This window comes from Corticium candelabrum, chromosome 1, assembly GCF_963422355.1.
Source record: "Corticium candelabrum chromosome 1, ooCorCand1.1, whole genome shotgun sequence".
NCBI classification, from domain to species: domain Eukaryota; kingdom Metazoa; phylum Porifera; class Homoscleromorpha; order Homosclerophorida; family Plakinidae; genus Corticium; species Corticium candelabrum.
In genome coordinates, this window is record NC_085085.1 from 15985233 (window position 1) to 16012193 (window position 26961).

The 26961-nt window shown below is 38.8% G+C and overlaps 2 protein-coding genes across 4 annotated transcripts; one reads left to right on the forward strand and one right to left on the reverse strand.

Moving 5' to 3' along the window:
• Positions 1 to 1823: 1823 nt before the first annotated feature.
• Positions 1824 to 2943, reverse strand: LOC134195342 (uncharacterized). 2 transcript variants are annotated; one of them, XM_062664368.1, is made up of 8 exons: positions 2811 to 2943; positions 2710 to 2754; positions 2601 to 2630; positions 2507 to 2536; positions 2406 to 2441; positions 2300 to 2338; positions 2097 to 2243; positions 1824 to 2039 (listed from the first exon to the last, which is right to left on the reverse strand). In XM_062664368.1, the coding sequence occupies exons 1-8, from the start codon at positions 2934 to 2936 to the stop codon at positions 1983 to 1985; spliced, it is 510 nt and encodes a 169-aa protein (XP_062520352.1). In that variant the 5' UTR covers positions 2937 to 2943; the 3' UTR covers positions 1824 to 1982. The 2 variants fall into 2 exon arrangements, with proteins under 2 accessions (XP_062520352.1, XP_062520344.1); XM_062664360.1 differs by having other exon boundaries at positions 2297 to 2338.
• A 384-nt stretch (positions 2944 to 3327) lies between these two features.
• On the forward strand, positions 3328 to 25989 carry LOC134179926 (clustered mitochondria protein homolog). 2 transcript variants are annotated; one of them, XM_062646968.1, is made up of 47 exons: positions 3328 to 3501; positions 3563 to 3672; positions 8954 to 9125; positions 10663 to 10809; positions 10972 to 11129; positions 11336 to 11405; positions 11463 to 11547; positions 12090 to 12168; positions 12699 to 12745; positions 13072 to 13115; positions 13180 to 13239; positions 14176 to 14222; positions 14278 to 14370; positions 14496 to 14587; positions 14640 to 14742; positions 15892 to 16110; positions 16167 to 16207; positions 16383 to 16437; positions 16558 to 16636; positions 16692 to 16842; positions 16903 to 16969; positions 17527 to 17686; positions 17741 to 17992; positions 18069 to 18146; positions 18619 to 18681; positions 18738 to 18796; positions 19124 to 19198; positions 19263 to 19333; positions 19393 to 19465; positions 19522 to 19588; positions 19654 to 19706; positions 19936 to 19977; positions 20040 to 20160; positions 20222 to 20327; positions 21740 to 21816; positions 22787 to 22896; positions 22955 to 23006; positions 23375 to 23471; positions 23526 to 23568; positions 24651 to 24731; positions 24787 to 24912; positions 24975 to 25060; positions 25118 to 25153; positions 25215 to 25308; positions 25422 to 25505; positions 25566 to 25616; positions 25679 to 25989. In XM_062646968.1, the coding sequence occupies exons 1-47, from the start codon at positions 3399 to 3401 to the stop codon at positions 25811 to 25813; spliced, it is 4314 nt and encodes a 1437-aa protein (XP_062502952.1). In that variant the 5' UTR covers positions 3328 to 3398; the 3' UTR covers positions 25814 to 25989. The 2 variants fall into 2 exon arrangements, with proteins under 2 accessions (XP_062502952.1, XP_062502943.1); XM_062646959.1 differs by having other exon boundaries at positions 17527 to 17992.
• Positions 25990 to 26961: the final 972 nt, after the last annotated feature.

Here is a 26961-nt window from a genome sequence, read left to right on the forward strand (position 1 = left end):
AAATTGTGACATCACAAAAAGTTTGTTCCCTATGCTCTCGCAAACCGCTGCACTTCCTCGCTTTTCATTTTAGCATGCGGCCTTTCCTCAGTTTGGAATAGCAACTGGTGATGTTTTCGGTAGTCTGTGTCCAATAGCTAGGCATTGCTGGCGTTCATCTGTACTTCTTGATGTCATCCTATGCCTACTCATTATTGCGTCACCTATTGTGACGTCACAAACGCTCTGCTGTTTGGCTAAAACACGACAAAAAGTTGTCATTACAGCAAATCCGCCTGTACACTGTCAAAATGCCTCCCAAAAAGCGCTCTCTGTCTGCTATTTCGTCAAAGGTAAAGCGACGAAAGTTATCACTGCGACAGGAAAAAGATAACGAAGCTACTCGCCGGCTTGACTGACAGCGCCAGTGCAGTGCCCCTCGACGGATCGCGAAAGCTACTACTAAAACTTCTCTTCCAGTCAATGAAAGAGTTAACGATGAACACCGCTGTCTTTCTCACCACGTGCTTAGCACGCGCGTCAATAATCACATACTTCTAAAATATTCTTATACTTTCTAACCAAGTTGTCTCCTTTTTGGAACTGTGTCTATGTAGGCGATGCATACCGTCATCAATGCTTACGGAAAATCATAGCTAGAGCAATACCACAAACGGTCCTTTGGCATACAGGTTCTCCTCTATCTTGCATGTCGCCGTCATTTACTAAACGTTTCTATTAGATATCTTATACTGAAACCTACTCCTAACAACATTGGCAAAATGAACATCAAGTGCAAACATTGTGAAGCACTGACATGGAAGAAGGAACCACCAGGCATCTGCTGCAGTGGCGGAAAAGTTTTGTTACCCGCCATACCCAAACCGCCTACCTCATTGGTCGATCTCCTTTTGGAACAATCGGTTGAAGCGCAGCATTTCCTCTCAAACACGCGAGCATATAACTCGGCTTTTCAGTTGACGTTCTTTGGATGCGATGAAATTAAAGCTCACACCAGTTGGAATCCCTGTTTCAAAGTTCAGGGACAACTCTATCATTCTATCTGAAGTCTTGCTCCTCCAGAAAATTCTACTGCTAAATTTGTTCAAATTTACTTTGTCGGTGATGTCATGGCCAACATGATCCACGGACCATGCGGACTGCTCAACAAAAATTCGCCTTGCATGGTTGACAACTACTGCTTGAAGCATTTTCCAAAGAATTTCTGCCGTGAAACTCAGTGCTCCGATGACGGATATCCACTTTATCGTCGTCCATGGGTGTCTCCGCTTAGATAACCGAATTTGTTAAGCCCCAAGAGTCTAGATGCTTGAATTGTGTTAATTAAGTTAATTAATTGGCCCGGGCAAAGACGGGCTACATGACTTATATATATATATATATATATATATATATATATATATATATATATATATATATATATACATGTCAACACAATCTTATGGATATTTTGTCCCACTTCTAGAAAATGCTGTGCTTCATCTGAAATGCAAGTCAATGAATCTGACAACTACATTAGCTACATTGATATGAAAATATTAGTCTCACCACTTGAATGGTCAGACTGTTGTCAGGATGGTCTCTTGTCTATACTACTGTCATCATTGTAGCTAATACCTGTCAGATTCTTTGAAGTGCATTTCAGATCTGTTTCAATGAAGTTTTGAGACAAACTGAATTATGGTGTGTAATTGTCTGCACAGTATACTTGTTCATTGTCACAGCCTGATGGATGAAGAGTAATGGTAATGATACTTATAGTAGTGGTGTTTTACAAAAGTGGTTTGTGGTAGATGATTGACAGTCATCTATTCAAGCCAGCTTTTTACACATGTGCCACAGCTGTGTTCTAGAATGCTTTCTCTAAATGATTGAGGTGTAAACAAGTAAATGTACTTTTATTGTAGGCAAATGTTGTTGTAGATCTTTCTTAGCCGAGCATTGTTACCATATATAGTCAATAGTGGAAGAGATACAATATGTCACTCATCAATTGAGTCATCAGAGTCTTCTTCATATCGCCTCTTTACTCGCATCTCCTGTTGCAAATGCTATAACAGTTTTTGTTAGCATCATTATTTTCTATTGTTTACTACCCTGGACAAGTCTTCCAGTGTACGAAGACATTTTTTCAAGTCTCTGTGGATTAGATCCAGTTGAATGTCTTTTTCTTCAGTAGCCTGTTTTAGCTGGACAGTCAATTTCTCAATGTTGCTCAGCCTTTCATTGGAGCTGCATTTGTGCTGAAAAACATTCTAGAAATACTAATGTTCAACCGATCATCACATAAGCATACAACTTCATGTGTCGCCTTGTCTAGATGTTTGAAGTCTTCTGTCTATACATTGAAAGAGGAAGATTAACATTTCTAGTCATAATAAAGACACATATTTGAAATGCTGTACATTTATGGCTTTGTCTTGTTTTCTGAATTCACATGTCTGTTACAAATTAAAGTAGGATGTATAGTGATGTGCTCAAAATTCAACAGTAGGTATGTATATACAGCTGTTGCTTTTTCTTCTTTTTCTTCTGTCTGTATAAGAGGACATGTTGAATATCGAAACCGTAGTAGTTTAACTAGGAACACTAAACCGCACACTCTTGGCCTTGTCCTTGTCAACGTTGATCTGTTGAAAGATTTACCAGTATTAATATTTAGTTGTGCCAATTTGATTGAGTAGATGTTAAATGTACAGTTTGTACTACCGATGAAAGTTTTGTTTTGTTTTCTTTTCTTGTTTTGCTTGAAACCTACTCCAAATCTTACTTGAGTTGTGAAAATTTTGTTGTTTTACTAGAATGTTTACCTCACTTCCAAAGTCATCACTAGCGTGTGAACCATCTGGCCTATCAGTCTTTTCCTCACCGCTGTCACATATTGACAGTTGCAGTGTGTTTAGGCATACTTCAAGCCTGTCATTTGAAATTTCCATCTTTGTTAGAAATTTCATTCACCGTTGCCAACGGATCCATTATAGCGCGCTAGCTATCTAGGAGCACAGACTAAAATTACAGTGTAAACGTTAATGGATTTTTTGCATTGTTTAGCTACATAGAGATACATGCCAATGGCGAGGTACATTTCTAGTGATGCAGACTAGTACTGTGTTTTCGAATACTGTCAGTGGCGCCGGCCATGGCGGATCCAAGCCTAGGATTGTTTCTAACATCGTCGGAAACATCCTTTGGGACTCGAAGTAGAGTATAGCGATTGTCTGCCTCACACACACCGGTACCTGGCTACAAAATGACTGTAGATTAATTAACGATATCGATATATCTACGGATACTACGCAGACTCATTATCCGGGACACTCGCATGTAGCATACTAATTAGACATTGCTCGGCCGGTCTTGCGCTAACCACGTGTCATCAAGTTGTCTGCACCACCGTCATGCCGTCTGCAGTGAGTTCAGAGAAAGGAGACGCTTCAGATGCTGCAGACGACCAAAAAAGCGGAAAACAAACGACAGAGGACGAGGCCCCTTCAGAGAGCTGTCAGTCTCAATCTACTAGTGAGTCTACGAAGTCGCCTACGGCTAATTGTGTCTTCTATAGTTGAGGTAAAGGGAGATGCTATGAGTGATGGTAGAGTGTTCATTCTGGAGCGCATTGCAATGACATTGAACATTGTCGGCCTTGGGATGACAGAGCCACCCAAAATAGTGGTAAGTGAAAAATTATTTGTAGTCATCGATTTGTTGCTGGGATTTCATTAGGAAGAATAGCTGACATGTGACGTAGCAATTAAATGAACGTTTCTTCTTGTTGGTGTTTCTGTTATGGAATTACATGGAGCCAGGACGGTTACTGTAGGGCTTCTTACACATATAATGACTATACTAGCCTTGAATATCACTAGTAAATGAAGCTGTGTTTACACCGTCGCTTCAGAGCTACCACAGCGCGCGTGTGTATTTATTGTGAATATCAATGCAAATTTTATTAAATTTTTGTTTATCTATTGTCATCGTCATTAATTAATCATTATCTTGTTGCTAGAATGTATAATTCTTTGAAAACACAGGGATGCATCGATGTGATTAAAGATAATTAGCTAAATCAATGTTCCACACTAAAGATACTTCGAATTCAGCGCAAGTGATAGAAGTGACATTGTGTGTGTGTGTGTGTGTCTGTGTTTGTGTCTGTCCATGTGTGTGTATTTATTGTAAATATCAATGTAAATTAATTAATTTTTTGTTTATTTATTGTCATTATTATTAATTAATCATTAGCTTAATTGTTGCTAGAATGTATACGTTTGAAAACAGATGGGTTCATCAATGTGATTAAAGACAATTAACTAAATACCATCAATGTCCCACACTACTTTGAATTCAGCACATGCATGCACATGCGTGACAGCTGCGCAAGTCTTGCACGGAGCGGACTTGTTATCCAGGTTATTTTTAAATTCTGCATGTATAGCGGTCTTGTATCACTGGAAGTTAATAAATTAATTAACTATTGAGATGGACCATCAGATCGTTATCATGCTTTTGTTGAGCCGTCGCCATCTTTCGTTCTGCTAATTCGTTGTAGCTAGAGGTCAATGTAGGTCTCCTAGCTGCATGGAAAATACTGTGAAGCGACATTATGTACAGCTAGCGATCGGATCCACAAGAAAGCAGCGTCAACGTTTCCTACGAATCTTTCTTGCAAGATGACGTCGATCGTTCATCATCAGTCATACTTACAACATATTGCTCTCTTGAAGATCGCGGATGATATGTTGGTGGTGCGCATGCAACGGTGCGGTCTCATGGGACCTCAGCTTGGCTTCTTGAAGAACGATGAATTCATTTGTTTTGTGATTCTTCTTTAATTAAAGAAGTAACAAACGCATACAACTATTACCTGAACTTTGCTCTACGCTTCTCAGATGACAGTTTGATAGTAAAATGGATGTTTGCGACATCTTGGCTTTTCTATCATAATGCGTGGGATTGTTACGTCACTTATTGTTGGTGTCTCAAAGGACCGCTGATTGGCTCAACAAATTCCGGAGAGTGATTCACGCTTACAAACATAGATAGATAGATAGGTAACAACATACCAACAGACTGGAAGTCAATTCAGCCTGTTTAGAGTGAGCTTCTCACGAAGCAGTCCACCACTTATTGTGGTGTCTTTTTACGCTTGTAGCTTAATTATCATTGAGGTTGGGTATATCATGTTTTTTATTAAATTGTTTATTGACATTGAACAGTAGTTAGAATATGTATACTCTAAATAGCAAATTATTATTTAACAGTTACACGCACACAATTTTATTGATATCTTCATTACAAAAGATACAATATGTTACTCGTTTTGATGCTAGAGAGTGTCCGAATGTAGTTCCTGGTAGTTGCACGTGTATGTTATTGACATTGTAACTGCTGCTGCTTTAAATTGTGCTATGTTACACACATAGTTTACTACAGTCAAGTTATTGTGTCTGTTCACTGTTGTAACAATATAACAGATTTCTAGTAGTGAAAGATGAGTTTTCAAGAATTGTTACATTGATAAGAGGGATACTACAGTACTTGTTCAGCTATGAGCCTTGAAGAAAAGGGACTTTGTAAAAGTCATGAGACTTGGCGAGTAGCGTACTCTAAACGTATAGGGCTAAACCGTCTTCCGGTCTGGGGACTATGTGGCTGGCTGGCTGGCTATGTCTGTCACGCTGCAGGAATGTGCCATGCCTCATTTAGGTGGCCCAATCACGAAAGATTAATTCCTTTATGTCGTACGTGGCACCCAAAGACAATGGACGAAGAGCCAATCCTGCGTGTGAAAGTTCCTTAAGAGAGTTTTCGTACCAGAACAGTTTAATTATCCGAGGCCCGGATTTCCGGGCTCGAGTATAGTAATTGTTCGATGACTGGATGACTGATCGACCGTATGTATATGTAGTCAATTAGCGTAGATGCAAATGAAGCTATTCTGACCAATAGACGAGAAGTGGTGTCATTACCAACCAATAGACGAACGTGGTAACATCATGAGGCTCCACCTCTCTTTGTTTGGTAGCTGCTACTAGGCAACAACCAGACGTCTAGCTAGAGAAGCGGCACAAACAACAAGACGCCTAGCAAAGCTGCACAAAAAATGAGACTTACATTCTTGTGAGCTGGAAAATCGGTGGTGAGCTGGAAAATCGGTGGTGAGCTGCTTGTCTTGCTCTACATTTGTAACATATGTTTTCCACCCGCAAACAGAACAATGATCACGCCCGTTACTTCATCACATAAGGCGATCGAAGATTGCCAGCCGACCTAGTGTCGAGGCTCTCCGACTTGTAACATTTGGCTTGTTCCAGCACTTCGAAACAACTACATTTGTACAGTGTAACATGCATGTTTTCCCCCATTACGACAACAGCCAGACGTCTAGGGAAGCTGCACAAACAACCAGATGCCTAGAGAGGCTGCAGAAACAACCAGTCGTCTACGTTCTTGTGAGCTGGAAAATTGGTGGTCATCTGCTTGTTTTGCTCTACATGTGTAACTTGCCCACCAACAAACTAACAGAACAATGATCATGCGCGTTACTTTATCACATAAGGCGCGTCGAGGCCACCCAACTTGTAACAGTTGGCTTGTTCTAGCACTTCGAAACAACCTGATCTACATTTGAAACGTGCATGTTTCCCCCCATTACGACAACAACCAGATGTCTAGAGAAGCTGCACAAACAACCAGATGTCTAGATTGTTGTGAGCTGGAAAATCGGTGGCGAGCTGTTTCTTTTGTTGTACGTGAGGGTTTACCACTAGAAACAACGCCTAATCTAGCTACTTTTGTAACAATCATGTTTTCCCACATCTAATTTTGTTTTGGCTTTGGTGTTACCTATGCCACGCCTAAAAACACCCATAGTGGCTCATTGCGACTTCAAAAGCTGCACAAACAACCAGACGCCTAGAGAAGTTGCACAAAGAACTAGATGTCTAGAGAGCAAAAGGTGTAACATTATGCTTGTTCCATCAATAGTGTCATCTTCTGAAAGCCCAAAACATTGTAGGTGCATGAAATCATGTTTTGTTCACTGAAAATCAGTGCTGCTTCTTTTGTTTCTAGCTAACCGAAACCTGGTTTTCGTATGTGCTCTATACTTTCACTGTGCGTGGCGGTTAGTTGGTATTGTCTAGACCATTCTGTCATAGCGCGACTAATTACCTTCAAGGTGCATACCAGTCGAGGGTTTGCACTTCTAGTCCTTCTTCATTCATGTTTGCGATTGTGAGGACTTGTTGGAAATAAACAACAGAATTCACCTGTCTACAATTGCTGACCCGAAATCGATTGCTTTCTTGGTTTTACGGTAGTTATACGAGAACCTAACATTACGTAATCATAAGAGATTATATGTCCCGTATACGATGACTCTGTACAGACTATTTACGGACTTCGTGGTAGCTAGCTCGACCCAGTCTCTCTCTGCCCTCGTCATTCCCCGAATAGTCAATCCTCCTACGAGGGCGGAGAGAGACTGGGGATTGACTATCCGGGGAATGACGAGGGCAGAGAGAGACTGGGTCAAGTCTAACTTTGTGGTCATGCAAAACGGCATTTGCTATGTATGGTTTTAGATACATTTTACAGGTAACACGTTTAGAAAAAATTAAAATAGCGTGTATATTCGTAATTCTTCGCGACAATTAGCCCTATCATATGTGGTGTTCAGGACTTTGAAGGCTAGCTCATAGCTGTGGAAGCAATGATGTAAACACAGCTTCAATTACTAGTTAAAAACTTTACTGCAGTTTGGAGCAGTGCTGATTATGTTAGACTTAGCACCATATAGTTGACTAATTCAGCTATGAGCCTATAAGAAAAGGGACTTTGTAAAAGTCACGAGACTTGGCGAGTAGCGTACTCTAAATGTATAGGGCTGAACCGACTTCCGGTCTGGGGACTATGTAGCTGGCTGGCTGGCTGGCTATGTCTGTCACGCTGCAGGAATGTGCCATGCCTCCTTTGTGTAGCTCAATCACGAAACATTATTTCCTTTATGTCGTACATGGCAACTCAAGACAATGAACGAACAGCCAACCGTAGGTGCGAAACTTCCTTGAGAGAGTTTTATTACCAGAACAGTGTAATTCATGTTTGCCATTGCTTGGACCAGTGGGAAATAAACAACAGAACTCACCTGTCTGCAATTGCTGTCTCGAAATCGATCACTTTGTTAGTATTACAATATTTATACGGGAATCTAACATTACGTAACCATGAGAGATTTTATGTTCCGTATACGATGACTCTACTTATGACTACAGACTATTTACGGACTTTGTGGTCACACGAAACGACAGTTGCTATGTAGGATTTTAAATACATTTTACAGGTAGCACGTCTAGAAAGAAAATAGCATGTATATTTGTAATTCTTCGTGACAATAACGCCTCCTAGCCTAGGTGGTGTTCAGGACTTTGAAGGCTCATAGCTGTAGAAGCGACAGCGTAAACACAGCTTCAATTACTAGTTATGCTCATTAAACAAAATATTACTATTTCACAGATTGCAGTTATGTAATTCTAGTTCAGTATCTAGTCAATTAATGCTGTATCTTGTGAAATTTTTGTCATGACAAATTATGGTGGGAACTGCACAGTGCAATGTGTAGATATAGATTAGTTAAAATTGTTACTTGTAGAAAGTGGTGTTTAACTTCAGCTGTCTTGTTTCTGAGGAGTTAGCATAGGTCCAACGTCAATACAACAGCAGTTGGTACTATGGTTAATAGCAGAAACTTTGTCACTCTAAAGAATGGAACATGCGCATGGCCATGCACATGTGTAACACACACACACACACACACACATCACAAGCTTTACATAATACAGTATCTGCTGCTATTAGCTAACAGGTCAGCGTCTGTACTCTAAGTTTTTTTTGTTATACTGTGTAAGTTTGGTGCTGGACTAATTGTTTTGTAACTGATTTGTTTTTTTAGGTTGGACCCCATGAGGCGGTGCATGAAATTCGGCAAGTTGTGTATGACAGACCCGACACTTGTTATAGGACATGTTTTTCAATACAACTGGATGGTCAACGGCTTGATGAGTTTGCTGAGTTTTCAGGTATCCAAGGACTGAAGGACGGCTCTACATTGAAGCTTGTTGAAGGTTGAAATGCATTTAATGTAGTAGAAGTGTGATATTTAGTTTGGTGTATGTCTTGTCTGTTGGTTTGGTCTGTTTGTTTGTCTGTCATTTTCTGCACCTCACTACTGACATTTCCAGTGCAGATTGCAAATAATCACTATCGTTGACGGTTCCTGAGTTCAGTTCAATGTACGCTACTCTTGTTGTATGTCTGTTGTTTGTTTGTCTCTGTCCGTTGTGTGGTTTGCTTGCCTGTCTTCTTTTTAGACATGGTCGTGCGTGAATTGATACTTACTCATGCTACATACTTGGTCAATAGTGTCAGTTACCAAGTATGATACAAACCGAGAGAGGGAGGGAGGGAGGGAGGGAGGGGAGAGGGAGAGGGAGAGGGAGAGGGAGCCATGTAGAAAATGCCTAAGTTTGCTTGACCTGTTTTGTCTTGCTTTGTAGCTTTTTGACAAGCAGTGATATTGGAATTTGCTAGGCACATTGGTATGGTAGCCATAGAGTGCAGAACGAAGTCGCACTCTTTATGTGGGATGCGAAGATTCTAAAATGACCACCCATACAAAAGTATTCAAACACGTGCTATCCAGAGTTCTGATAACTCAGTAAAAAATCTCAGCCACCTAACGTTTGACTGTAAACGGTCTGAATGGTAGCTGGACTACTAGCGCTGATACTAAGAGTCTCAGAAGCCGTATATCGGCAAGTAAGAACATGATTTATTCTTTCAAATTTTGCTTTTGTCAGCCAGGCTAGCGCCTCACTCGAAGCAGCTACAACGACGAGAGTCATACCAAACGATTTGCTCTTGTCTGAGGAATTCTACTGTCCCAACAGCTAGAACTGTGCAAAGTCCACTCAGTATCAGTCAACTGCTGCTACGCAATTCTACGTGGAGTTTCCACAATGCCATGTTGTTTCGGGCATGTGTATAGTAATTATACATCTATTATTAGCTGGTGGAAACTACGGTTTTGGACCTTAGCTGCCACTTCCACAGTGTGCATACAGTTGCGTGCAGTTGAACATTGAAATGTACGACTATGTTCAATGGGGTGCTGTCTCCTTGCTTCGAGTGTAAAGATGTGTGGGAGTTTATGATGATGCAATCAATGTTGTTCCATACATCCCCAGCTGCTAATCGAGTGTATAAAGATGGGAGTTGTTTATTGATGCAATCAATATTGTTACGTACATCCGCCAGCTGCTAAAAATGAATGAAACAAGTACAAAAACATGTTGAGAAAATGATGGGTATGTAGGGATGGGTATGTACTTATTCATGCTCATCTCCTACATCACAATCTTTTTACCTAGATTAAACTAAAACCCAGCAGTCATGTGTGACACTCACAGTACTCGATTGTGATGTAGGAGATGAGCATGAATAAGTACATACCCATCCCTACATACCCATAATTTTCCCAAAAATTTTTTGTACTTGTTTATCTAAGTGCTATTTATGTCATGTTCCTAAGCTTTTCATTATGGTTGCTGTAATGGTGTTGTGTACTCATGCTTGTTATATTTAATATTTTTTCTATCACAGAACCGTACACTATGAGAGATGGTAAACTCCATGTTCGGCGGGTGCGGGAACTGCTAAGTGGATCAATGATTGGAAGCCTGGGGTCAGCATATGGAGCAGGGCAGTCACCCTCTCTTCTCAGTGTCATTATGCAGGCTGACCCAGAACGTAAGGGTTTGGTATGAACAAATATGATTACTATGATATGTAAACTTGAGTGATACCAACCCTTGATGCTTCTCTTCTATAAGATGTACTATCTGATTTTTATTTTGTCGTCATGTTTTGGAGATTACGTAGTAGCGCTTTATTGAAACAATTTGTTAATAGAGAGGATGGCAAGTCGCTCTGTTTCAAAGACGGAGAAAGAATCTGGAATTGACTTTATGCCTCCGGATTATGTTCTTCCTCCTGATGATGATGATGCAACTTGTAGTGTAGGAGAACCACCACTCACACCACTACTTCCCCACTTTCAGGATTCTAAGGTATGGTAAAATTTGCTGATGTTTATTGATTTCATCTTCTGAAAAGGACTTTTGTATATTTTTTCTTAAAGAAGTGTTGTTAATGTTAGTGTTTAATACTCTCATACATTAAGTGCTGCATTTTATCATGTCTGTTCTATGTATATCTATATGTGAAACTTTCTAACGAATTTGTGTTATTTGGTTTATCACTACTGTTGCTGTAGCCTCTTGAGTGTGTTTATGACATCACTTACAGCTCATGGAATCCTCCTCCAGGCTTACGTAGGATGAAAGGTATTACATTATAATTAGTGTGCATCGTATTTATGTAGATTTGTTAATCTTTTTCAGGTGATCTGTTTTACTTGGATGTAGTAACTCTTGATCGAGCAAAGTATTGTATTACTGCAACGCCAGCTGGATTTTTGGTTAATAGGTCGGTCAAATTCTTTGGTACTAATATTTGTATGTTTGTCTTCCTTTTGGAATTCTATGAATACCAAACCTTTGTGTGTATTCTGATTTACTGTATAGTACTCTACCACTTAAATGATTTCACTGGCTAGTTTACAGAAACGATTTATTTGCAGTTGCCACCATTTGAAATTATGTAGAGATAGCATCTTATCTTCTTGTTTGTGAGAAGTTTCTACATTGGAATTACTCTCTACCAGGTTCTGTACAGACAACAGACAGTGACTGTCAGTGTCAAACATTCAGTCATTTTTGGTTTTTATTTGTATGACAACAGCATTCATGTTTTGGCAGTCACGAATCATGATAGGGTCTTTGGACAGCAACTCCTAGACATGTTGATAGAATCAATGTTATGTGTTTATGTTAGTAGTTTGGGCAAGTGAAAAGTGCTGTAACTTTAAGCGATTTGTTAGTGAAAGAGAACAGGATAGTTCAGTTGCATTGTTTGGAATTGGGAATCAGTTTGCTGGAATTGAGCATCGTTTTTTATTAATATTACAGGAGTGACGATGATCAGTTTAATCCCAGTCCTGCAAAAGATCCATGCAAAGACTACACTCTTATTGGTTTACTGTCACAGGTGAGGAGTCTGTTTCTAGTATAAAACAATTGTTTAGAAAGTAGAAAAGTCACAACAAGAAATGCATGCACTATTTGGGTATTATTTAGAGATTCAAGCAATATTATGAGAGTAGTGTTTTCTAAATATATTCTTGTTTGCATCTTGCCAGTTTCTTAAACTCTGATGTTGCATACTTCTACTTATGAATATGGATGGTGGGTTTTTTGATTGGTGGGGGTTAATATTTATTTTAAATTACTCCACTATTTACCATACATTATAGCTGATTCTCATTTTAATATCATGTTAATTTAAACAGCTTTAATCAAACTAGGCTTTAAGTCCAGTCATTAGTTGATTGTACTAGCTGATCTTTTTAGTCTATAGTTGAAACCGGTGGAGAATAACTTGAAACTGGTGTAATTCTCTATTGTAAACATGCTGGCTTTAGATTGTACCAGTAATCTGCTATTTAATTAAAGTTACTTTGTAAACTTGATTGTTTGCACATAAAGTGTAAATCTTCTGCTTGAATTGTGTTTTTATAGCTGATTCCATCATTTCGGAAAAATTTTGCTTCACTGACAAAGTCCTTGTTAGTATTACATATTTGCTGTGGCTAGAGTACCAGTACTGGTTTGCACTACAATTTTTCACTTTAGCAGTACCCATAAATATAGCACCTGTTATCAATTACACTAAAATGGATTTGACAGAGTTCAGCAATTAATTGTACCTCTAACTCTAATCCTAACGCAATGGCAAGTCTTCTGCCATCATCAGCTCCATGTGACAAAACAGTCACATGGTGACTACCGCCACTCTAAGATCTTGATATTTGTGACCCGTACAGTGCAAACTCTCTAGCCACTTCCTTGCATATTTGCTTGTCTACTGATTCATTATTCATATTGTTTGTAGCATTAAAGAGAATGTCATCGAAGAGTGTCCATCTCCATTCACGGGTGCATGCTGTCTCTGTCATTGGAAAGCAAAATGTTGTTTATGAAGTTAAATTTTCTTTGGTAGTTAATGTGTGGGTAGCTCACAAACAGCAGCACACAAGAGATTCATTAAGAGCAAGTGATTGTAAGTACTTGTTTTAGTTCATCTATTTAGAAATGATGGTTTGTTTGGTTTCCGTGTTTCTTTGTGTAAGTGACACTGATTTTGTGCTTACATACTGACGTACACGTATATATTTAAGAATATGTATTTAGTTCTTTATAACTGCCCTGTGGACGGAACACTACAGAAAAATACCACTACTGTACGAGCATTAGCTACAGACTATCATTTGAGAGTTGTATTGCCACAATTTCAGACAGTTGTTCATGTATGCTAGCAATAGCCCGGCTGAAACTTTTAACCTTTGGACAGAGTAGACTTCTTAGCAGTGGACCTGACTCCATATGACTCAACAACCAAAGGAAAGAACGAGCAACCATAAGATGAAACATTGGAATCGTGGCAGTATGTCTTTGCAGTTGTAACTAGTCTTATTTTTACTAAACAATAATGAAAATACAGCAGTGTAGACTGTTCTATGTTGGGTGATCTGAGTTGGGTGATCTGAAAGCAGTGTTCAAGATGCTGTTTCTGAATTCATTAAAACTGTTTGCTGAACTTTGAATTAATTAAGGGTCATGTTTTGCTTGTGAATGCTATCTTGCATGGTTTGGGAAGATTTTGCATTAGTTTTGTGGTGAGGTTGTAGGGTACCAATAATAATAGTTGTCAGGTATGAACAATTCATTTTGAAAATCTATAGTCAAATATCTCTGTATGGGCGTTTTGCTTCAAGGATGTGTACCGTATAAGCATGTGATTATCACTATCTTAGCATTAGCTTTTTGGTGTATTGATTGTCATTAATATCATATGATAATTGTTACTTTGTAATTGGTTGTGTCACTCGTCGTTGTTAGTTTGGCAATGCTGGTCATGTCATTAAATGTTGTAGTATGCTTCTACATAGTCATGTACTAACTTGCAGTTTCACTGTGTAAGCGGTTGTTATTTTAGCTTCTACTCTTTGGTCATTAGTACAGTCTGATGAAATCTGTGGCCAGGTATGTTAGGTACTTTCAAGAACTTTGTGTAGCTGGAAGAATTGTTGTGTTATAGACTCGAGAGTGGAATGAGGAATTGATGCAATCAAGGGAAATGTCAAAGGTTACACTCCAACAACGAATTGTCAGAATGAGGACCATGTACAAGGTATTTATTGACATGCTGCAATGTGCATACGATTTTACTGGTCTACTATACATAGAACAGTGATGTTTAAATGGTCTTTGTTGAAATTGCTGTTTTGATAGTTTGTGTTTATATTATGTATGTAGTGGGCAGTTGAATTTACTGCTACAGTTGCTAAAGGCAGCTGTTTGGCAGTTGATGGTAACATCTCTGCTCTTAATCCTACTGATGACGACAAGTAAGATCATCATTTGATTCAGATTGTCTTTTTTTACTCTGTTTTGTTGTAGTTTGTTGATGTACTTGTGGAACAATGTGTTCTTCAGCTATCCAAACAATTGCAGTAACTTGTATGACCATGTTGGTGGGGATTTGGCAGCTCATGCAATTGCGGTAAGATCTGCTGTATGTGTTAGTATGTAGTAAGTTGTACAGTAGGATGTCACTTATCCGAACACCAGTTAACTGAATGCGTCAGTCTACCGGATGACCTGTGCCTCGGACTCACTCTAGCTTTCCTCGCACGAAACGGTAATGCTCAAGAGCATCAGAGTACATGTGTAGTTCTCATCTGTGATATGGCAATGCCAAAACCCCAAAAGCCACAGAAGAAGAAGCTAAAACGAGTTTGTTGTTTTTGCCTGGTGGTGTGGTAAGAAGTGCTATAATAATAGTAAATGCACTGTCTACAGTACATACCAACACTGATCCTCGGCATCCCCGACCTTTTGTGTGGATGTGTTAAGTAGGCATCAGTTATCTGCCTTATTCAGAGTTATGAACAGGTAGGAGAGCGAAAGTGTTCAGATAAGTGACATCCTACTGTAGTAGGGATTGGGTGTGATATACACAACATATGATTTCATTTAATTAATGCAGTAGATTTTCGATAATTCAAACAGCATTTTATCACATTCAAGACATTGTTCTTTAATTAATTAATTGGTGAGTTTGTTGAGATTATGGAACTAATTGTTGAACACCCAGAAACAGTCTTAGAAATCAAGTGTTAAATCAAGTATTATACAGCTAACTGCTGAAGTTATTGCAGAGAAGGTGAAGAGTTATAGCAAGTACAGTGCATACACATGCAATGTTTGGTTTGTAAATTTCTTGTAAATTTAGCTGTAACTCATTCAAGATATAGTTTTATGATGAGAGGCGTCAAAGGAACTAGGTCACAAAACATCTTCATGGGATTTGAGACTGTGCTACATGTTCAGTGGTATCAATCGAGTTTTACTGCTTCTGTGAATGGTTTTCACTGTTTGCACAGGTTGCCAAAGAAAGTTTTTAAGTTATTTAATCTTGTTTTTGTTACTATTGTACTATTCTACATTTTGTTTTTATTTTTATGGAAATTTTTGCATTTAGTACATTGTTTGTTTTTGTAGTTTTAGTTGTGTAGCAATTAATTAAGCAACTAATTGGATGTGTGAATCAATGATGTTCATTTGAGAATCAAACTGTGTTTGTTCCCTGTTCTTATTACTGTAAGTACACAAGTACACATTGCTGCAGTTTATTATGTTGTGTATGTAGTCATATGATATCAAGGGCATTGAGGCTATCAACAAGATTGACGTGGATGGTATCTGCACTGTTGGGACTGCAGTTGTAGATTATCGCGGGCGACGATTAATTGCTCAAAGTGTTGTTCCTGGTCTTCTGCGTAGAAGCTCATCACAAGAGAGCTTAATCAAACATGGGGTTACAGATCATGGCAAGAATGTGTGTTACAGTGAAGAATTTAGCAAACTGGTGAGTTGGATTTTGTTGTACTTGTATGTTTGCTGTTGATTGTTGTTCTTGAATAGTTGGAAGAACCTGCTGAGAAGCTGAAACTTAGGAAGCACAAGTGAGCACATAACTACTGCTATAATTGGTTTTCTTGTTTGCAGTGATGATATTTCTTTCATTTTTCTGAGTTTGGTATGTTGAGTAATGAGCATTCCCAAACATCTGAGTACAACTGTTATAATTTTATAATGTGTTGTACTTGGTATACTTGTTTGAAGGTTTGGTTGTTGTAGGGTATTCAATGAGAAGAATGAAGAGCTTGAAATGCACTTTCCTATAGATTGCAAGGTAAGTTATGTGAGAGAACAGATTAGTCAAAAATTAAAGCTTATCGAATAGGAGCCAGATTTACATATTACGTTTAGATGTGGATGTTTTTAGTAATGGTATGTGACTTTATGTGTGAAGGGTGTTTGTGGCACTGATGGCAGATACTATCTGATAGATCTGTGGAGGCTCTTTCCACCTGATGCAAATTTTCTTCATGGTTTGATGTTTCCTTGTAATTGGCTTCAGGTAGCATTTGATTGTTTTTGCAATAGTGTCTCGAATAACCAGGAACCCAACTGAAAAATCGGTCAGTAGTGATGATGAGGAAGTCAGACGTAGTGAAGAAACTGATCAGTTTGATTTTCCACAACCGAGGCATCGAGTCCATGCTTTAAGGCCTGAGGCTGTCAGTAGTTTTGTACGGTGAGTCACGCTGATGGATGACGGTACAATAGCTGTATTACCTTGTTTTGTCTTACACAGGTTGAAGTATTTTAAGTATCTCCAACTAGCAGCGTTACGAGTGAATGACTCACGGAAACTTCAAGAGGTAGAAATCGTTGCTTTAGAGATGGTTATTTAGGGTTACTATTGCAACTTACCAAAGGCATGACACACTTGTCATGATGCTGCTGAACGTTTATTTGTTAGTCGATCTTAGGGATGCCTCTACTAATTCAAACAGTTTGTACCTGTTTTAATCAAGTAGGTGTACTGTTTGAATTAACAAGTTGTGGTTGGGTTTACTAAAATGTAGATTACGGGAGGCAAAGATGGAGCTTTGAGTACAACTAACTAGCATGTAAGTTGGTATATGATCTTATGATTCTGAACACTAAGGCACCAATTTGAGGGAGCAATGTTGGACATAGGATCAGAGCTATACATACATACACGAGTTATTGGATTAGTGGGGTTTTCAATTAGTCTGTTGTACATGTATATGGAAACAATTACAATTATGCTTATAAATAACCATTGGTGAGTTATGTGATAAGAATCTAATTTGAAAATGAGACAATGGTGTGATGATGGGTGAGCTAAGAAGACAAGTTTATATGGACAAAGATTGGTATTAACTGTCAGTAAATCAGTTTGTTAATCTAGGATGTGCAGTTGACAGCAGGAAAGGATGAAGTAGTTGGTGGTGAACTTAGTGAATCAGAAGTTCTAACCAAGAAAGAGGAACAACAAGAAGGCACCACTCAGCCTTTACTTGAAACAGATCCTACAATTGTAACTAATAATGGACTTGATCAACCACTAAGTGAGAAATGTTCAGCAGAAGAGGAATTGTCTTCCTCTGAAGTAGTAGCTACAGTCATAGATTTTATGGTGGATGGTCAAGTGGCGACTAGAACTAATCCCGATTCTGTCAATGAGCCATTGAGTGCTCAAATTGATTCTGAGTCTTCTGGTTTATCAACCATTTCATCTCTTCCTGAAGGGGAGAACAGTGATGACAAGAAGAGAGGACTAAATTTGTCAGGTGAGAAAGAGGTGGCAACTTCTGAACAGAAAGAGGTAAATGGTGAAGTAGCTCATCAGTTCAAATCAAGTTCATCTTTTGAATGTGAGCTGGCTTGAACATAAGTTTGAATGGTTAGCTAATTTTCACTGTTTTGCACGTTGTTGGGTGGATGACAAAGTGGAAGCTTTGAGTAATGCTTCAGCAAACAAATTTCAGTTTGTAGCAGGTGGTGATCAAGGAACACTGCATTCAAATGGTCAGTGAAGTACTTATGTCTTGGTTTTAATTAATTAATACACTAGTCTGTGACATAAGTTAAAAGTGTTTTGTGTATGCACTCACTTAATTAATGGCATTTGTGTTTGTGCACTTCATGTGATGATGTTTGTAAAGGAACAAGTCATTGATGGATGAATCAATTATGTGTTTACCAGATTGCGTAGTGACATGCACAGATTGTATGGTGGTGCATGGCACTGTTGGCAAATGTATAGATTCATCTTAATGTATAGATACATCTTAAAGTTTGCAGCCATCTCTGATCTCACTGTGGTTGTTTGTTAGTTTCGAGTGAGAATTATTGGCTGCTAAAAGCAAATACTTAGTCCTGAAACTTTAGAGTTCTGGCTACTTACACTAGAGCTCTCTGATACAGGATAAACAGTTTATTCTATAGATAAATTTGTGGCCAGTTCTGTTTGTTGATGTAAAGCACTACTGGTATGTAGATTCACAGGCTGAAGAAGTTCTACTGACTGCTGTCAAAATTGCTGGATCTTCTCTGGAGAAAGGTTGAGTACTCAAGGTGTTGATATTGCTGGTGATAAGAGGTGGGTTCATTTTGTAGAGTTTAATGTTTTGTTCAATCCTGATGTGTATGGATCAGCCCAGGTGGCTGATTCAGAGGTAAGACATTGTTAATAGTTGGTTTGTAGTAAGTTTTTGTGGTTCACATAGTTAGTGCTAGTGGTTTAACATTTTGCTGTAACACATTCATGATTGTACAGTCATATGGTAGTGGTAAGGATTGTGTATGTGACTGTTTGCCTGTAGTGTTATGGATTTCAGTGAAGTCTAGCTGCATGAATTTTTGTTTATTTTCTATGCTATTTTTGGATTGGTTGGGATTCAACTGCATACAGTTGTACAGAACTATGGTGTAGTGATATGTGTCTTTGTTATACATATATTATCTTATAGAGAGGAATGTTTTATTATTGTATTTATGTTTAGGAAACTGTAAGATCAGACCAATTGTTAATTCAAGAAGCATCTGATCACCTTGTTCAAAAAATTATTCCCAATTTTGTATGTTTATTGTGCATTGCACTACTTGCATCATACTTTTGTGACTGACAATGTGTACTTATAGGTTAAAAGTATGGCATCAACAGTATTGATTCCTACTGATGGAATTGCTCTTACGACTCTTATGCATAGTCGGTATGTTATCCTAATTCTTGGCTTCAATGTATAGTTTGTCTACAGGTTGTTGTTGACAGTGGCATTGGCATGAGGTATTTGGGTAAAATTGCTTCACTTGTTGCTAGTAAGAAGAAGCTGGATCATGTGTTTGTAAGTCAAACCTATTGCTGTGTTTTCTATGTGTGTTATTGTCCTTCCTGCTGTAGAGGATTTGTGTTCTTGAAATGTTAGCTCGAAGTGTCAAACATGTTTTTCGAATGTATCTTCATAATGGTTGGACTTTCTGCTTTTTATGCATAATTGTTCTTAAACATCAAATATCTTTGTTGTCATTACAGTATCACTTCAAAACACAGCAAGTGTTATAGCCCATCTTTTGAATTGTCTTCTGGTAGGAATTTCCTCTGCTGAAATGAGTGTCCTAAACTAGGTGCATGGATGAGTGCATGCTTGTCAACCTCTGTCTGTTTGCTTCTGTCTGTACAATTCCTTTTTTGGCTTTACTTTTCTTTCCTGTGTACCTTTCTTATTCATCAGCTTTCTTGAAACCTTGTCATGACCAAATTGTAATATAAAGTACACCCAAGATTCTGTTGTTAAACAATTGTTTGTAATTCTAGAGCTCTTGTGAGAACTGTCAGTTGTCTTTTGTGGCTGATGAAGTGAGAGAACAGCTTCAGAAACATCTGACATTATTATATATTTGTATATTTCTTTTGTACAGCAAATGTATGGCTCCAATAGGCTGAAAAAGAAACGGAACAAAAAGCGTGGAAGTGGAAAACAACAACAGCAGCAACAGCAGCAGCAGCAGCAGCAGCAGCAGCAGCAGCATGCTGACAAGGGTATGTTTTGTATTTTTAAATTTCATCTTGGCAACTCAACTTCATACATTTGGGGCTATAGGGACAAGTGGATCAGGACCAGAATTAGCTGGTGTAACTCCATTCTCGCTGTGGAAGGAGGTTGTTGGTGACACTATAAATTGTTATGGGTATCACTTTGATCAGTGGTGAGTCACATTAAAGTGCAATAGTAGGAGAAATTTTGGATTACACAATAAGGACAACCTACAACTGTCTTTACAGGAAAAATGTGGCTCATTTGTGTGTCGCTAGGTAACGTTTAGTATATTTGTAATAGTTACAGTACAGTAATTTCTTCAAGTATTGATTGTATACAGTAAGTAATGTGGAATAGGCATTACAAATCACTCTTGCTTTCTTTCTCAAACAGCATGGCTTTTGTAGTAAGTCGGACAGGAAATATTGTTGTGTAGGATAGAAGTGGGACATAGTTGACTTGAATCTAGATTTGACAGCATCATAAGTGCTGCAAAGTTTTGAATTTTAGGTGGTTATGAATAGACATAATTTATCATGTGGCCGTAGTTAGAAACTGTTACTCTAATTTCGTAAATGTTTGGCATGCATTTAATTTCGGCAATTACTGCGAAGGGTCTGCCATGCCCAAATTAAATGTCCACCCAAATTTAGTGCCCATTCAAATGTTGTATCAGTTTCTTCTGAAACATTCAAAACAGACATTGCTAGTACTATTGGTATATGTACTGTAAGCACATTCATATGTTTGCCAAAAATCTGAGCAACTGTCAGCACTTTGATCAAACAAATAAAATTGTGAAATTACTACTACATTACAACCTCTTGCACTTTCTCTAGGAAGCAAACATCAGCTCCTCGCCTATTGTCTATGCCTCCATAGAGACGATTGCACAAGCGAATTGCAGGTGTAATCTCAGTACAAACTGCAATGAGAGCATCTTTCTGGCTGTGGGAGTGACTGTCAAAGATCACAGCTGTCGTGTTTTCGGTGACAACCAGTGCCACTGATCTCCCTTTTGCAATGAAAACAGCAACAGTGGCATTCAAGTCAAGAATTGAGACGCCTTTGTGGGCAGCTCTCCAGTGCAAAACATAAGTAACGTAAGTATCACAGGACTTTGACACCTAAAACCAAGAATTCGAAATCAACACCGCATGCGTGCTAATAAAAAATGGGGAGGGGCTGGCTACGTGAGACTACTTGTAGTTTAGCACGCGCCGAATGATATGATATGTGTCTAGTACTGTATTTAGTATGTGAAGGCTCCTGCAAACCATCTTACGCCGAAAATTCATGTACGCCATAATGGCAGCTACCTAATTTTGCCGAAAATTTAGATTGCCGAACATTTATGAAATTAGAGTAGCTAACTCTTAAAGCACCCAACAGGGCCAAACTATGATATATGCCAAATAGTTTTATTTGTTATTGCTGTGTGAAGGACTAGCTGCAGTAGGAACATGCATGATTGAGTGTTGTTGTGATCACTTAGTTTTGTTTTAATTAACTATCAGGATAGCCAAGTGTTGAGTAATGATCTAAGATTCTTACCATTGTGCTCTGTGTGTTGCTTTTTAGTTCTAGTTGTCAAACTGCATTGGACAACTACCAGCTTAGCAGGCTGTCACTTCTACGACTTGTTTGCAAGAAATTAGGTAAGGTAATATGACAATGAGCTCATACCGTATTCGCCCGTAATAACGCCCATACCGAAATAACGCCCAAGCCCGTGTAAACACCCATGTGCGACAGGTCAGAACTTTCAGCCCGAAAAAACGCCCATGCCCAACTATACGCCCATGCCCAAGTATAAGCCCAGGATACGCATGCGCAGACAAAACAAAATGGATCCACAGAACATTCGTCTCCGTCTGTGTGCGTTTGATGAGCTGGTTTCAATGTTGAGTGAGAGTGCTTGCCGCTAGACTCATGTCTTTGTTGCAATTACCGACCCTGATGCTCTTGACGGGCTTCAGGCCGACCACGTGTGTATAGTGTTTAGTTTCTGTGTGTATGTTGATGCTGAATAGATACCAGTACCTTAGATCTTGCAAATGGATAATTGCAAGCATTTGTGGTATTTCTGTCTTCAAGTATTTAGATGATGACTGGCCAGACGACAGCATCTAGTGACCATGTATACGCCTAGGACCAAAATAACGCCCATGCCCTAGTATACGCCCAGAAAAAAGTGTTTCTTTTCTATACGCCCAAGGCATTATTACGGGCGAATATGGTATGTGAAGTAACAAGATAGAGCTAATATGTTTGTAGAACAGACAGGGACAGTGGATTTTCTTTTTACTGTTTGGGTATCTTATTACTTAAGTCAATTTGTTTATTGGCTGCATTGAGAGGTGGCAGTTACTTTAGGCTGTATGTTGTAGCAGCGGTATTCACTCTAAATGAAGGTCACACAGAAGGTAATATGAAATTGCATGCAGACAATGACAAATATGTCAATGATGTATTGAGTCATGTAGGGATGCATGTCTTCACACTGGAATAAAAACACTTACTTAACAACTAATGCGGTGGTTGGGGATTATCAACGACTCACTTTTTATATGGACTTATTATTTTATGAGTAGATCAGTGTATTGTGTGAACAGTGGGTCTTTGTAGGTTTTCAGCTAGCTGTTCGTGAGTATGATTTCAGAAACAAGAAGCAACCAACTTTCACAGAAGATGACATTCTTGATGTTGTACCTATTGTGAAGTATGCTAGTCCCACTGTAGGTGACATTTCATTTTCCTGTATACATCAGTAACTGTGATGCTATGTTTTGTTAGGCTGGTGATACACCATCTTTGTGTGATGGAGCTCAATCAAGAATGCATGCTGGTACTGTTTTTTATACACTGCCTTCCTGTCTCTTTGTCTGTCTGTTTGACAAAAAAAGATAAAGCGTCAAGAATGACATGTAGTCTGTTTAATGTCTAACTATTTGATATTTAACATATTTTGAACTAAGTATAGGCTTTAGCACGTTTATATAGTGCTTGAAGTTCTTGTGTTTTCAATTTGACTTTGTCTTTTTAAAGTGTGATGATTACAGTTTTAATCTTGTCTGTTTGTCTGTTTGTTTGTACTTTAGTTTGCCATACAGATGAAGCTAAAGTAATAATTTAATATCTAATGAATGTCACTGTTTGTTTGCCTGTTTCTGAAGTTAATTATGCACATACCAGTTTCTGTAAATTCTACTGTAGGTCAGTTTGCGGAAGCTTTGGGCATTTTGTTTGAGGCAATGAACATTTATCAGCAGGTTTATGGAGCAATACATGAAGAATTAGGAACAGTTTTCAGGTCTGAAGTTGTTACTGTATCAGCTGTAGTTATTAACTTGTCTCATTATGGTAGGTTGTTGGCTAGATTACACTACTTAATGGAAGACTTACCACAGGTGAGAACTTGAAATTTCAGTAGCAGTGGTTCCGCTGAATATTTTGATTAGTTGTTTTACTCAAAGCAAAAAGGAATTAGCAAAATGTAGACATCTAGCCATTCTGTACTAGTACATAGACAATAAATTGCATTAAACAAGAAACCAGCATTCTATGTGTGGGGATACATAGACTAGTTGAGTTTTGTAGCTGCAGTGAGCTGATGTAATGAAAAATAGTTTGTGTGTGCGTGCGTGCGTGTGTGTGTGTGTGTGTGTGTGTGTGTGTGTGTGTGTGTGTGTGTGTGTGTGTGTGTGGTGCTGTAGCTCAATTTGTTAGAGAGTGCATTTGGAGAATGAAAACATCCGGGACCTTGCAGGGTTGTAGGTTCAAGTCACAGTGATGGCGAGCTATGGCATAATACCCTTAAGCAAGAAACTTACACACAATTGCTTCTCTCGACTCAGGAGTATAAATGAGTACTTGATCATTGACTGGGGTGGACATGACCGCTGGCTTGGCAGTAACATCATGCAGCAGATGGGTACTTGGGGGCCTTGGTGTCCAGTCCCAAACCTGCGCCATAGTGTGTGTATGTGTGTGTGTGTGTGTGTGTGTGTGTGTGTGTGTGTGTGTGTGTGTGTGTGTGTGTGTGTGTGTGTGTGTGTGTGTAGATCAATCAAGAGCGAGTTGCATATGACGAATGAAACATCCAGGACCTTTAGGTCTCAAGGTCAAGTGCAGGATGAGCACAGGTGTAACTGGGCAAGACACTCACGTGCAATTACCTTTCTCAACTCAGGAGTAGAACAAGTATCTTGGTCTTTTACTGGGGGCGAACAGACTGCATAGTAAGATTACAACGTACAGACCCTTATGGGCCTTAATGTACAGTCCTAATGTGTTGTGCCATAGTCAGTGTTCCTGGATGTCTTCAGTCAAGCTCCAGAAGAACAGTCAGTGCTGGCTTTTAGACTTTGCATAGCGTATGGAGAGGCCCCATCATTGGGCAGGGAAATAGTTTTAGTAGACAGGCTTAACATTTGTCCATTTGTCCATTTTGCAACTATAGACAGGGTTTGTTTCTTTTTGTTCTTTGCAGGCTATATCGTATCAAAGGAAAGCTGCTGTTATTTGTGAACGTGTTCTTGGAATAGACCATCCTGACACAATAGTGGCTTATGTAAGAGTAGTTAGTGTTTGCCGTGAGGTGACTTTGGTACATCTTTGTTTTTTAGGTACATCTTGGTCTATACTGTCATTCAGCAGGACAAATTAGTGTAGCTCTTCGACTAATGTACAGAGCACGTTACTTGACTTTGTTGGCTTATGGTGAGGGTCACCCTGATTTCGCTACGTTTGATGTAGGCAAATGATGTCTTACTGACTGCTGATCACAGGAGATTGTAATTCTTGATTTTGTTAGACTAATATTGGCCTTATGCTCCATGGATTGAAAGAGTACAAACTCTCACTTAGGTTTCTAAAGAATGCCTTGAAACTTCACTCAAAGTAGTGTGGTGTTGTGCTGAATCTCTGGTATGTAGCTTTAGTGATACTTGTTTGTAGGTATCAAGGAGAGGAGAGTATTCACTGTGCAATGGGGTTGGTTCACACATTGGCTGGTGTAGTTGAATTATGGTTTGTAGCTATCCTTGGTTTGTAGACATCATCTCGTAGCACGTGCACTTGCAAACACAGGAGCAGTGCAAGATGCAATTAAGGAAGAGAGGAAAGCTTATGCAATGTACTCAAAATTGGTAAGAGACGTTTTGCTGTTTGCGTGATATTTAGTACTGTACTTTTTGTTTTGGTTCTTTCATTTTTTGATATCATGTTGGAGCATTACTTCCAATTGTTTTGTATTGGACAGGTGGGTCCTGATGACGATCGTTCAAAAGGGAGCCTTGATTGTGTTAAACAGCTGACACGTATAGCTGTAGATATGCAAAGGAAGGTAATGTAGTCATTTACTTGTTGAACATATGCTTTCATTTTAATGTTGTCATAATGTCAGATAAATGAAACACGCAGTCGCCAAGAACAGAAATCTACTTTAGACCTAGAGGTGAACTTATGAAATTATGTTTTTGATTTCAACTTACAATATAAATTGTTTGTGCTATATAGTTTGTAAATCAAGTGTTGCATCATTTTGACCAGCCACAAACTGATGCTGTTGTAACTGGTCAAGCTTCCACCAGTTCTACTTTGGCAGTACCTTCTTCAAGTGAAACAATTTTGGATATGTCAAAGGGTGACTAGCTACCATTTAGGTCACTTGTGAAACATGCTAGAAATGTTATATTGCCATGACTGATATTGGTAGTAACAAGCTGTATGTATTGCCATATATTCAGTAATTTAATGACATGCATACAGAATGACATGCTTGAATTGAGTGGCACTTAACCAGATTGATTAAAAGTAGACTGATGTACTCAGGCTGGTCTATGACATCTGCGTTGTGCACGTGTTACTATTGCATTCTTTATATATATATATATATATATATATATATATATATATATATATATATTTCTTACTGCTACAACTGGGGTGGAGCCATGACAAAAACCTAAATGCTGGATTACTAATTCAGAGTAGCTGCTTGTTCTAAAAGGGTTGGATTCAAACATTTGCATGTAAATGTTTCTTACTTGAGTCCAGTGCCTCCTTTTTGTGACTTGTCACAAAGCATTTGTTGCATCTGTGTAAAGTCATGTGGGTGCTGGCATTATGGAATCTTACTGTACTTGATACAAACTGTAATCATTAGGTGATATGCCATGATACAGCAACTACCTCCTGTATTGTGTGTTCTGGTGTGCTTGTCAGTGTTAAGGCTTGTCCACACTGGCAACTGGACCGTGATCCGATCGCAGCGTTGTTCACAGTTGCAAGTGGATTGCGATTCGATTGCAATAAATCCAATCCACATTGGGAGGTGGCTTCGATTGCGATTCGATTGTGATTGGTTGAATCCAATTAGAAATAGTGGTCGTTACCTTCACGTATTCTACGAGTGTAGTCGGAACATCTAACTCTTCTCACTCATCTTCTCACTTTACGTCGTTGTATCAATGCTTTCCACAAGCAAAGAACCCACACGTACACATCAGTCACATGATACCGAAAAAGAGGCGGAGGTATCATTTTCAAAGTGCACTGTGGACACTTGCTTGCCCAATTGGATTGCAGTCAGATCACAATCCATTCTAATCTAGTGTGGACACAACTTTAGTTGGTGAACGGATTTCTTTGCTTTAAACTGTTAGCTTGAGAAATCAGTTGTTTTCTTTTTCACCAATAAACGATGGCATATTATTCACAAGGTCTAATGTCTTATAACTACATGTAATGCTTTTTATATGTGAGATAATGAGAACAATTTCTTATGCATGTGTCACAAA